The 11593-nt window shown below is 38.9% G+C and overlaps 1 protein-coding gene across 1 annotated transcript; it reads right to left on the bottom strand.

Moving 5' to 3' along the window:
- Window positions 1–258: 258 nt before the first annotated feature.
- Window positions 259–10571, bottom strand: LOC108981290 (CBL-interacting serine/threonine-protein kinase 8-like). The gene is made up of 14 exons (XM_035695780.1): window positions 10089–10571; window positions 9551–9613; window positions 9379–9450; window positions 9161–9268; window positions 8993–9067; window positions 8808–8861; window positions 8571–8696; window positions 8038–8127; window positions 6811–6933; window positions 2053–2172; window positions 1258–1374; window positions 964–1020; window positions 784–858; window positions 259–694 (listed from the first exon to the last, which is right to left on the bottom strand). The coding sequence occupies exons 1-14, from the start codon at window positions 10245–10247 to the stop codon at window positions 593–595; spliced, it is 1341 nt and encodes a 446-aa protein (XP_035551673.1). The 5' UTR covers window positions 10248–10571; the 3' UTR covers window positions 259–592.
- Window positions 10572–11593: the final 1022 nt, after the last annotated feature.

Genomic DNA, 11593 nt, shown 5'->3' with positions numbered 1-11593 from the left:
ATTTTAAATCAATAATTGTGCCATCTATTAAAAAAAATTTAATTTAACATAACTACCCTTCATTTTAAATAAAATTATAAAAAAATTATAAAGTAGTTACAGGTTTTTTTCATTTTATTTTTATAAATATGAACATATACATTACAGCTTGGTATATCTCTTTTTGAAAAAAGATATTTATAATTTTAGAATATGCAAGTACCACGTGCATTTAAAAAAAAAAAAAAAAAGATATCTGAAATTCACGTAACGCCCACAAAAATTAACAGTTATCGTTTTATCATAAAAGCGTCAAAACTTAAACGTACAAGTTCTGAACTTACCACCATGTTCGGCAATTAAAGAACTACAACGTTAATTTTCATCAACAAATCGACTGAGATAATTACTACACTTAATCCTCTTTGTAATTCCTCTCTTTTTCAATCTACCCTGTTTTTTTTTTTCGTGGGGGTGGGCGAGGGGATGGGGGATTGAGGTGCATCTGAGCAAGCTGTAATCCTGATGTGTTCTTATAGGAACAACAACATCTTTCTCAACCCCCAGATTACACTGCGTAACATCATCTTTGTTACACTTAACAGGAACGACATCAACGCTTCTTGCCCTTTGCCTTGGTGATCCTTGATTTGCTTGAATCAATAGGTGGTTTCCAAATGATATCCTCAAGATTGCTACGAAAGTTCTTGTAGAACTGTAACAAGAGAAAACTTTCTTATCATGACCCAAAATATCAAGATTGGTCTATGTGACAATCTGATGCGTAAATTAGATTTCACTTACCTGGAGATATTCAATAGCATCTCCAGCTGCTTTCTGAATATCAATCATTAAAAATGTCGGAGCAACCTCAAAAATCTTCAGCCAAAACAGTTAAAAGTTTAAATTTACTACAGCAGAAATGAGCAGATGAGAAAGTAAGGTACAGGTTAAAATATAGAAGGTCCAGGATGGAAAGCTTACTTCCAGAATAACTGAGAAATGACTCTGGTGCTTTGCCGACAAACCTTCCACTCTCATCTGAAATTTGATGCAATTTTAGAATGAGTTTAGGGGGTACCATAGGCAGGATTATATCATCCTTCATAATGAACTATATATATATCTATAGAGCAGAAGAAACGGGACTACAAGACAAAATCATTGGTAGCTACATCAGTTCAAAAATATATATATATATATATATATATATTAACCAAAGTAGAAAAATACTCAAATAAAAATACTATTTATAATAGCAAATGCTGAGAGGTCTACCTTAAAGTTGCGAATGTGAGTCTTAAACCCCATTGATTGTGCAACAACTTCCATACTCGATAAAACGACCTTTGCGGGCTTCTGTGAAAGAAAGCGTGTCTGATGCTTTGTAGAGTCCTGTCAAGGAGAGCAAGAAATTCAAACATCTTGATGGAAGTAGGAAAAGTTTGTCAAACTATTCCATGAGAACATACACTTCTTGTATGATATTGAGATTTTTTATATTACTGATGAAAGGCAAAATTGAAGCATTGAAAGATAAAAAGAACAGAATATATTTGTGGCTCCAATTTTGCATGGGATTCATTGTCTGTGATGCAGGACGTATCCCTAAGGATGATAGGCAACATTATAGTACGGAGTTTGTGTTTGACACCTATTTTAGAACTCATAGTAGCTTCCACTTTTGCTTTCCTAAGAAATGTGTATTAAAGGTTTTTTTTTGCCTTTGTTAATGAAGTTACTACCAAGTATAATTATTATCAATGTCTCAGTAATATGGTTCTCTGATATGCTAAAAAGCACTATTACAATGATCAAAGCATCTGTATATTTTAATTTCATGATTAACATAGCTATCCATGTCCCATAGTCTGGGTTTCAAGAAGTTGCCTGACCAACAGCCCATGTCATATTTGTGTCTATACATGACACCCTCATGTGCGGCCTCAAATGACCCCCCAACAGGTAAACGATGATCTATATACTATTTTATTTTTCATACCAGAGGTGGAATTGCTTGAGCAGAAATTAGATAAAAATGAATCCTAACAGTAAAGAAGTAATAATCCATACCTGGTCACGATCAAACAGCGATGCAAGGTTTAATCCTTGAGATAGAATTATCAAGTCAAATGCATTAAGAATCAAAGGACTCATGTCCTCATTCCTGCATTGCTCATTATCCCTTTGTTCCTAAAGTAAGCCATGATTTCAAGAGTGTTAAAAGAATAAAGCAGATGAATACCAAACTAATGCAAGTGAGCATGGACACCTGATTTGGATAACATATGTACAAGTGTGTGTATATCAGTATCTTCAATGTGAATGATATCTATAGATGTATTAAAAGCATAATCCATTCACAACTAAAGATAAAGATAAAATGTAACAACATAAACAATTGTATATTGACGGTTGGTCATCTAAGCTATAATATGGAGACTGAATAAGGTTCCAATATATACAACTTCAACTATGTGTATAGAGAGGGCATATGCTCTCACAGAACACAGATTGATGGGAGGAAGTGTTGGATCTAAAGAGCCATTTCTTAATTTTTGAGCCCCAATTATTTTGAGCGCTTAATGGATAAGATAGCTCCTAAAAAAGTCAACTTAATATTTGGTAAGATCAATAGACATAACAGCATTCATATTCAAAATAGTGCTTGAAAAAATATTTAAATCATAGCAAATTATGGTGTGAGAAAAACTACTTTGACAACTGGTGCAATCTGATTTTTGTATGTGTATATAACTCCAAAAATAAGGGGAAAAACAAAAGGCAGGACAGGAGGATGCCATCCAGAAAAAAAATTTAATTACAACATTGAAGTGAATGGGTGAATGGTAGAGATCAGGAATGATTTGCTACCATTTATGGTTCAAGCCTGGGAACAATACCTATAGTCGGAGAATTTGGCAACTGCTGACAACAAACTTTTTCAATTACAACATTAACAAAATAGATCTTTATAGCAGCAGTAAAATAAAATGCATGTTAGACACCAGGTTTGGCATTTGGATGAAGCATGGGTCCCTTATAGGTATCTCTGCTTCTTATAGTATATCACAGAATATGGGTTGCAGTTCTGGAATTGAAGGAAAAAATAGGAACCTGTTACCCTCTTACCTGAAAACTTATTATTAGAGAAAAGCCAATGACTGTTCAAACTAGAAAAGGAAATTACACACTGTCGGTGTAGTTTTGCTAAGTACTATACGTTCTGTTGTTAACTCTTATTTTCTACTAATCAAATTGGATTGGAAGAACAGTTGGCTCACAGTGTACTACAATTATTTTTCATGGGTTTTCTTAAGCATCTTCTTATAGAGACAAAAGTCTTTGTTCTGTCCTTGGAGGTAGGTAACCATTGTCGTATCACAGAGAGGGGCAGGAAGGTTACCAAAGAGATAATCCTCAACCTGGCCAGTGCTCGTTGGCTGGCTAACTCAGTAGAGGAATGTCTACTTTCAGGGGGTAGGAAGGTTTTTTATAAGAACTACCGAGATGGTGCCAAGGCCCTATTCATTCACAGGCGCTTCAATGCGTATGGGCGTTTTCTGGAAGTCACAGATTATGGTGATGGCTCAGGTGGTCGAGGTCTCTTAGCGATCCCGGAAGGAGTGGAAGGAAAGGGTTGGAAGATTTTTTCGTCAGAGTTGATGAAAGCTTTGCCTAGGACCGTCTCGATCAACCAGGCCCCTGCTTTTCCTCGGCTGGACAGAGATGAAGTTCAGGGGAAGGAGAAGGTGGGGCTGTCCTATGCAGAGGTGGTGTGGGGTGGTATGGGCAGTAGTATGGTGGTGTCTGGAAACAACAAAGTAGGGGTTCAATCACGCGTACATGCAGAGAAAATTGACAGCTTTGTACCCGAAAAAAATGGGTCAATGTCAAACATCTGCACAGAGGATAGCCACTTGCAGAAGACACTGTTTTGTTTGAAAGGGGAAGTTAGCGGGGTGAAGGAGGAGTTAAAATCAGTTAGAAAGGAACTAGAATACTTGACATCTCTTTTTGTTAAAGGTTTGGGGCTGGGCCCGGGCCTGGGCCAAGGCCATGTCTCTCTTGCTGGGCGGAAGTCTTCCAAGCCCGTTAGTGGAAAGTCTAAGGTGGGGATGGGCTGGAGAAGCCCAACCCGTATGAGTTGGAGGAGGAAGCAGAACGGGCTTTGCCTTGAGAAGGGCTTGTCTTCAAGGCCCGCGTCTGAGGCCCAGCTCCTGTCTGAGGCCCATCTCCCGTCTGTTGAGGGCTCTTCCCTGGTGGCTGGATCGGAGTTTTCGACTGGGCCCACGTCGGCAACCCGTGCGACAGGGACGCCGGCGTCGGTTCCCCTCCTGACGTCAGCCTCCGCGACGGAGTCTCCTGCGACGGCAGCCTTTGTACAGGACGTTTCTCTCCCTCCGCAAGTGCTGTTCGGCTCGAAGGTGCATGGGGAGCACACAGATGGGCCGTCATCCTTGGAGGTGGCGCAGACTTGGTCGCCGGCAGGGTTTGGCCTACCTCCCGACCCGCCGACGGTGGCTCAGAACCACGTGATGTTAGTTAGCGCAGACTGCTCCAACGCGATGGGGCACGGGGTGCTCACGGGTGGGACGCCTTCCTTGGAGGTGGCGCAGACTGGGTCGCCGGCAGGGTCTGGCCTTCCTCCAGTGTCGTCGGAGGTGAAGTCAGGTCTGCCGGCGGTGGCCCAGAACTTCGAGATGAACTCTAAGTTGGTTGGACAGTCAGGGCTTGCTGTGGCTCAGTCACTGCATTCGGCTCCTTCTGAGCTGGGTCCTCTCTCCATGGCAGCGCAGGTTGTTGCCCAGACTTTGGATCAGGTTGGTTGTCAAGCTTTGGAGATGGCAGATGAGTCTAGAATTTCTGAGCAAGCTGGTTCTTTGGTGCTGTTCGCAGCAAACAAGGAAGGGGAGGATGAACCTACTCCTCTCTACTCCTATCATCCCAATGTGTCAGATTGGGTTACCCAGATGGCGATGGATATTAAGCATATGGTAGGGATTTCTTACGGGGACTTCGAAGCTGAATTTTTGGCTTTACTCACAGCCGTTGAGGCTATAAATGTTCAACCCAAATCTGATCAGTCTTTGGCTTCGGCTAAAAACAGAGAAAGAGAACTTAAAAGGCTATCATGGGCAATGATAGAAGATGAGGGAGTGAAGAGCTCTAATCGAGAGCGGTGTAAGGGGAGGGGTAAAATGGTTGTCCCATGAAGCCAAAAATAGTATCATGGAATGTGAGGAGGCTGCATGACCCTAATAAGCGGCTCCAAGTCAGAAATTTACTTCGTCAATGGAAGGGGGATATCATATGCTTACAAGAGACTAAGTTGGAAGATATTTCAAGACAAATAGTTCGTAGCCTATGGAGAGGACAACATGTTGGGTGGTCTTTCCTACCATCCAAAGGAGCTTCAGGAGGAGTTCTTGTTATATTTGACACAAGGGTGGTGGAAAGGGTGGAGGAGTGTGTGGGTGATTTTACGGTTGCATGTTCTTTTGTTAATATAGATGACGGTTTCAAATGGGCTTTTGTTGGTGTGTATGGCCCAAATCTTGACTTGGAGAGAAGACTTTTGTGGGAAGAACTTGCCGGAGTTCTAAGTTGGTGGAAGATTCCATGTTGCATAGGGGGGGATTTCAACATATCTCGCTTCCCAAGCGAAAGGTCAGGTGTTTCTCACCTTACAGCAGCCATGAGAGATTTTTCTGACTTTATCTCAGAACAGGAACTCATGGACCTTCCACTATCAGGAGGCACGTTTACTTGATCTAACAACCGTGATTGCCCATCTTGGTCGAGAATTGATAGGTTCTTGCTAACTCCAGATTGGGAGGCGCACTTCCCCGATGTAGTACAAAGAAGATTACCCCGCTTATGCTCTGATCACTTCCCCATCATTTTAGACTGTGGTGGCATCCAAGGGGGTAGAAGGTATTTTAAATTTGAGCATATGTGGCTTAAAACTGATGGTTTTGTGGACAGAGTTAGACAATGGTGGACTTCTTACTCGTTCCAAGGCTCTCCAAGCTTCATATTGGCAAAAAAATTGAAAGCGCTGAAACAGGACCTGAAGCAATGGAATGAACAAGTTTTTGGTAATCTGTCCCAGCAGAGGCGCTCTCTGGTGGAGGAGTTACAGGGTCTGGAAGGTGAGGAGGAGGCCAGATCTCTTTCTGAACTTGAAAAAACTCGAAAGAATTTGAGGAAACGACGGATCGTTGGACTGCATCGTTGGACAAGATCCTTACTATAGATAATTTGAGGAAACGACGGATTATTGTCCTAGATTGGTGTTGTATGTGTAAGAAGCATGGGGAGTCAGTTGATCATCTTCTTTTACACTGTGAGGTGGCCAAGGGCTTGTGGGATGATTTTTTCTCAAGGGTTGGATTGTCTTGGGTTATGCCGTGTAGATTGGTGGATTTTCTTGCAAGCTGGAGAGGACTATAGGGTAATGCTCAAATAGCGGCAATTTGGAGGTTGGTACCAATATCTTTGTGTTTGTGTATTTGGAGGGAAAGAAACGCAAGAAGCTTTGAAGACCAGGAGAGAACACTGGAAGAGCTAAAAGTTGTATTTTTTAAGTTATTGTTCTCATGGGCGGGGGCCATAGTTTGTAACGGTCTTAGTATCCATGATCTTCTTCTTTCTTTTGTAACTGCTAACTAGGCACTTCTTCATGTATACTTCCTGTGTACTTGGGCTTTGCCTATTTTTATGAATATATTATCTTTGATTACTTATCAAAAAAAAAATGCATGTTAAAATCTCAACTGAAGTAGACATATAAGGGAAGAATATGTAGCTTTTAAAAGCCTTACCAACCTCGCAATCATCAAAAAGGGCATTTAGATCATCAAGGTTTACATCTTCATACTCAAGAAGTCTGACAGGAACATAACACTTCTTAAACCATTCATCATTCCTGATCTGTTCAATAGTTATACGCTGCACAGAACAGAAAGGAACTTCTCAGAAACAACCAGAACCAATGTAACTAGAGATCAAAGACATCAGCTGCACTGGGACACTTGCACTAGAATTACAAAGATCAGATAGAAGGAACTTTTTTTTATAGGCAGATAAAAGGAACTTGATAGTGAAGCAAACAGACAAGGGAATGACATCCTTCTAGAAACATCCTTCTAGAAGGAATATATACCAAAGCATTCTATAATTGTTTTATTTCTAATAAGAGAGATTTTGAACATGATCTGTTTCAATTTGGATTCCAGAAATTAATCTAAAACTGAAGTCCATGTAGGGTGTCATTACATACCAGGAATTTTAAGTAATTGGATATTAAAAGTAAAAATCTTGACATTTATGGTCCAGGCACATACTAGCTTACTTGTTATACTTTCACAAGAAAGAAAGTATTTCAACGAATTGTTTTCTTGTATTAGCCATATAAAACTCTTACCATGGGCAGAAAATCGTACAGGTTGTTAAATGAAAGAGCCATGATGGCTCCAGCCACTTTATTTGTTTATGCCTTTTTTCCAAACTTGATTGAACAGTATCAAACATTACACCCCTTTCCTTGACGCAGTGAATTTTACTTCCTAGGAAAAGAATTAAAATAATATAAGTGGAAAATAATATACAGCCACTTTATTTGTTTGCGCATTTTTTTCCAAACTTGATTGAACAGTATCAAACATTCAACCCCTTCCCTCACCACATTGAATTTTACTTCCTAGGAAAAGGCAATGCTGCAGTCAACAATGGACTTTTCTCAGTGCAGGCTTAGCATTTGGACCACGTAGACCAAGTCAATTTTCTAATTACCAAAAGCGTTGGTGCTCTTAAAACACTATATGGGGGGAGAAATAATAACAAGAACCATACTCTTGTAGCCTTTCTATTGCCCCAACAACTCAATACTACCCATTGCATGCTTTTTATGTTATTCATCAACTTGATTCCAAATCATATACCAGCTATCACGAGTTTGTTTCTTCGTAACAAATCCTAACTGTCTGATGCAACCAGAAGAAGCGCATATAGTACAGATGAAAATAAATGTTTTGTCAAAGAAACAATACTTACAGTTTGAGGATTTGGGTCTAAAATTCTATGAATCAAGGATTTTGCTCCAACAGGAAACCAAGATGGACATGAAAACTCTGCTTTCTCAATCTGCAGAAAACAATTTTAAAAAAGATAGCTATATGAAAGTCTAACATCTCTGACAAAAAGCACATAAGAGAAACTGGGATATCTTCAGTATGGACAGACAAACGAGAGTTAAATGATGATCGACACCAGCATTCACAAGGAAGTGCACCTATAAAAGAATTTCAGAGAAACTAATACATTGACCAGAGATAAAATCTTCACCTTCCTTCCAACAAATATAGCAGTACACAGGACTGCTTGATCTCTATTTCCACATAGAAACTAAGCAATGGTAAATGGGCTACTGTCACCATATAAAAATGTTCACAGTTTGTGCCACTAAATATTATTTGAAGCCTTTTGCACCCCATCAAGAAAGGGGAAAAAAATTGCTCATTTGCAACATGCAAAGTGCTTATCTGCAAGATAATCCTTAAAAGAGTATCCATGATAATTGCTCATGCCTTACTATATAGCGTGGTGAGATCAAGCTCATCAAAGGGAAGGTATCCTGCCATCAGAACATAAAGGATGACCCCACAGGACCAAACATCCGCCACAGCACCATCATAACCCTTGTGACTGAGAACCTAGAGAAAATAAAATGAAACTATTCAATACACAGGCATGCATTTTAAAATGTATTCTTTTACTTCAGAGAGTGTTCAACTGAATTTAGAAGCTACCACCCTAATAATTACCTCAGGTGCTACATAGTTGGGAGTCCCGCATGTTGTTCGAAGGAGGCTAACTCCCTATGTGCAAATTACAAAGTAATAATTCATATGATTTCTCACAGATATGCTATTGTTAAACACACACACACACACACACACACACACACACACACCTACTGAGACAGTGATAACTTCAACAAAAATCTTACTTGTTCAGGCAACGCACTCAGACCAAAGTCTGATATCTTTATATTTTCTTGTGAATCTAGTAAAAGATTTTCAGGCTGTAAAATGGAAGGAAATAATTGTAAGAATTTTTTTGAAATAAATTAAAAAAAAAAACTAGAATTGCTTTCCAAATGCCAGCCAAGGAAAACCTTCAAGTCTCTATGGTAGACTCCCTTGCTGTGGCAAAAATCCACGCCATCAATGAGCTGCTGAAAGTACCTACGGGATTCGGCTTCACTAAGACGTCCATGACGAACCTGCATAATCATTACCACATCACCATTCCATTCAAAAGTGAAAGAAGACAAGAAGATATTCACAAAAAAGGTCCATCTATTGCGGTTGTATCTTGGATTAGACTACTCACTATTTTATCAAACAATTCACCACCTGTAATGTACTCCAAGATTATATAAATCTTAGTACGGCTTGCTAGAACCTGCACAAAAGAACATTACACGTAAGAGGATGCATAAACTCGTAAAGCAATAGAACGCCTATAAATGCCCAAAAAAGAACTTCAGAAACAAATAAAATACCTCATGAAGACGAACAACATAAGGATGCCTGACGAGTTTCATTATAGATATCTCCCTCTTAATCTGCAAGATAATAGTAAAATACCATGAGACAGAAAATTTGGAAAACGAAAAGTTGGTCGGATAGGCAGCAGATAGAAATCGAATTACGCTATGCTGTGATCACAATTACCCGATGTTTACATCATAAGGACAGAAAACATGTCAAAACTAATACTCCAAGTTTCTTATGGGGAGAGGAGAATAAGACAGCAAAAACGTATGCCTACACCGAGCGGCATACACGGCAAAGCAATCAAATCAAAGCGTTGCTCAGGAAAGGCAAGAAATCTAAGGGAATAACTGTTGAATATAGAAAGGCTCTACAAGATCTGCTCCTACTGTTGAGGTGTTGCTAAACTATAACGTCTCGGCGAAAAAACTCCAAAGAAGATCATCTACACCGTCCAATTCCATGATTATTATCAATTCTCGTTTTCTTTTCGAAAACCAAAGTATCAGGGAATTTCAGTTAGCTTGGTCGGTAAAGAAGAGCAACCTGGTCGACCATCTTGTGCTTGATAATGGTATTGCGATCGAGAACTTTCATGGCGACGCTCTCACCAGTCTCCGTGTTCTGGGCGAACTTAACCTTGGCAAAAGTTCCTTCGCCAATGGTCCTCCCCACCTCATACTTCCCTACTTTCCTCACCACCATCTCTCTTGCAACTAAACTTTTTCCTCCGAACTCAATCTCAGCATTCGCACCAGAAGAGCGACGATCTTTCCGCAAAGCGGCACAAACGACGCTCCACTAATAAGCAGCTTTTCCGCCTTGCAATATTCTAATTTGATCAAATTCTGCTACTCCGGCTTGTACTGAACAAAATTTTAAAGATATTCTACAGCTCGAAAGCAGCAGCTGGAAAAATGGGGATCGATTGTTAGGCGAGAAAGCGAAAGCGAAAGCGAAAAGCAAGTCGTAGAAAATTAAACTCCAAGTGGGTGGAAGGAGAACGAGAAGAACAAGAAAAGGAAGACAAGCCTAGACTATCTAGTTGGGGATTTGTCATCTTGTCTCTAATTTTTATTTTTTTATATATATATAAATATATAAAGTTATACATATAATTTCCGGTGCTGTAAGATATAATACAAACACTCTTAAGGGTATTAAAATATAATTATGAGTAGAATTAAGATATGCATCAGAGATAGGATAAGTATCTCCACGACTTCAAATTAAATTATTGCGGGAGGGAGAGGGTGGGTTAGGAGAATTATCGGAGCAATGTTTGAGACAATTTTAGAGAATAAGACTATTATTAAAAATTAGATTTTTTTATGCGAATTTTAAATTTGTCTAATTTTTTTTTTAAGAAAGTAAGCCGGACTTGTTACCTTAAAACTATGGGTGGCACTATAGCCACAACGAGGATCCTCCCGATAAGTGTATTATTATTTTTTATGTATTTTTTAATCTTCTTAAATATTTAAAAAAAAAAATTATTATTAAAAAATATTTTTTTAATTATTAAGTAAAAATAAATAAAAAAATATTAAGACTCATTATCGAAATCCCTAGCATCAAACTATTTTCCAAATTACATGCTAGGAGATTTTACTCAATTAATATATATAAAAAAGATTATTTTTCTATTTATTAAAATATTGATATACTAAATTTAGCTCAAAACTTCAAAAATAATAAAATCGAAGATATTGATATGATTCCGTAAAAAAGGTAGTGGAGGCAAATTGGGATTTGTATTCGAGTAATTAAATTAGGTGGCAAAGATGAAATCAGAGCCGGATCGGCGCCTCATTATTGACGTTTACTCAGAAAATCAGATTTCATGTTTCAATTTTCAAAAGACAGTGGGGACATTTGTAATTATTTTAGGCAAGAAAAATGCGTCCCTATCTATAACCACTCTTCAAAATCAAAACGAAAACTGGAGCTGGCTGGCCCGTTTCGGTCTTTCCACCATCTTTTGTTCCCTTTTTTTAAATTATTTATTGCTCTGTTTATTAATCTTTCTTTCGGGGCCAGTGAAGACACAC

The sequence above is a fragment of the Juglans regia genome, chromosome 11, assembly GCF_001411555.2.
Source record: "Juglans regia cultivar Chandler chromosome 11, Walnut 2.0, whole genome shotgun sequence".
In the NCBI taxonomy this organism is placed as follows: domain Eukaryota; kingdom Viridiplantae; phylum Streptophyta; class Magnoliopsida; order Fagales; family Juglandaceae; genus Juglans; species Juglans regia.
The sequence above is the reverse complement of the archived record's forward strand: the minus strand, read 5'-3'. Positions and strand labels throughout refer to the sequence as shown.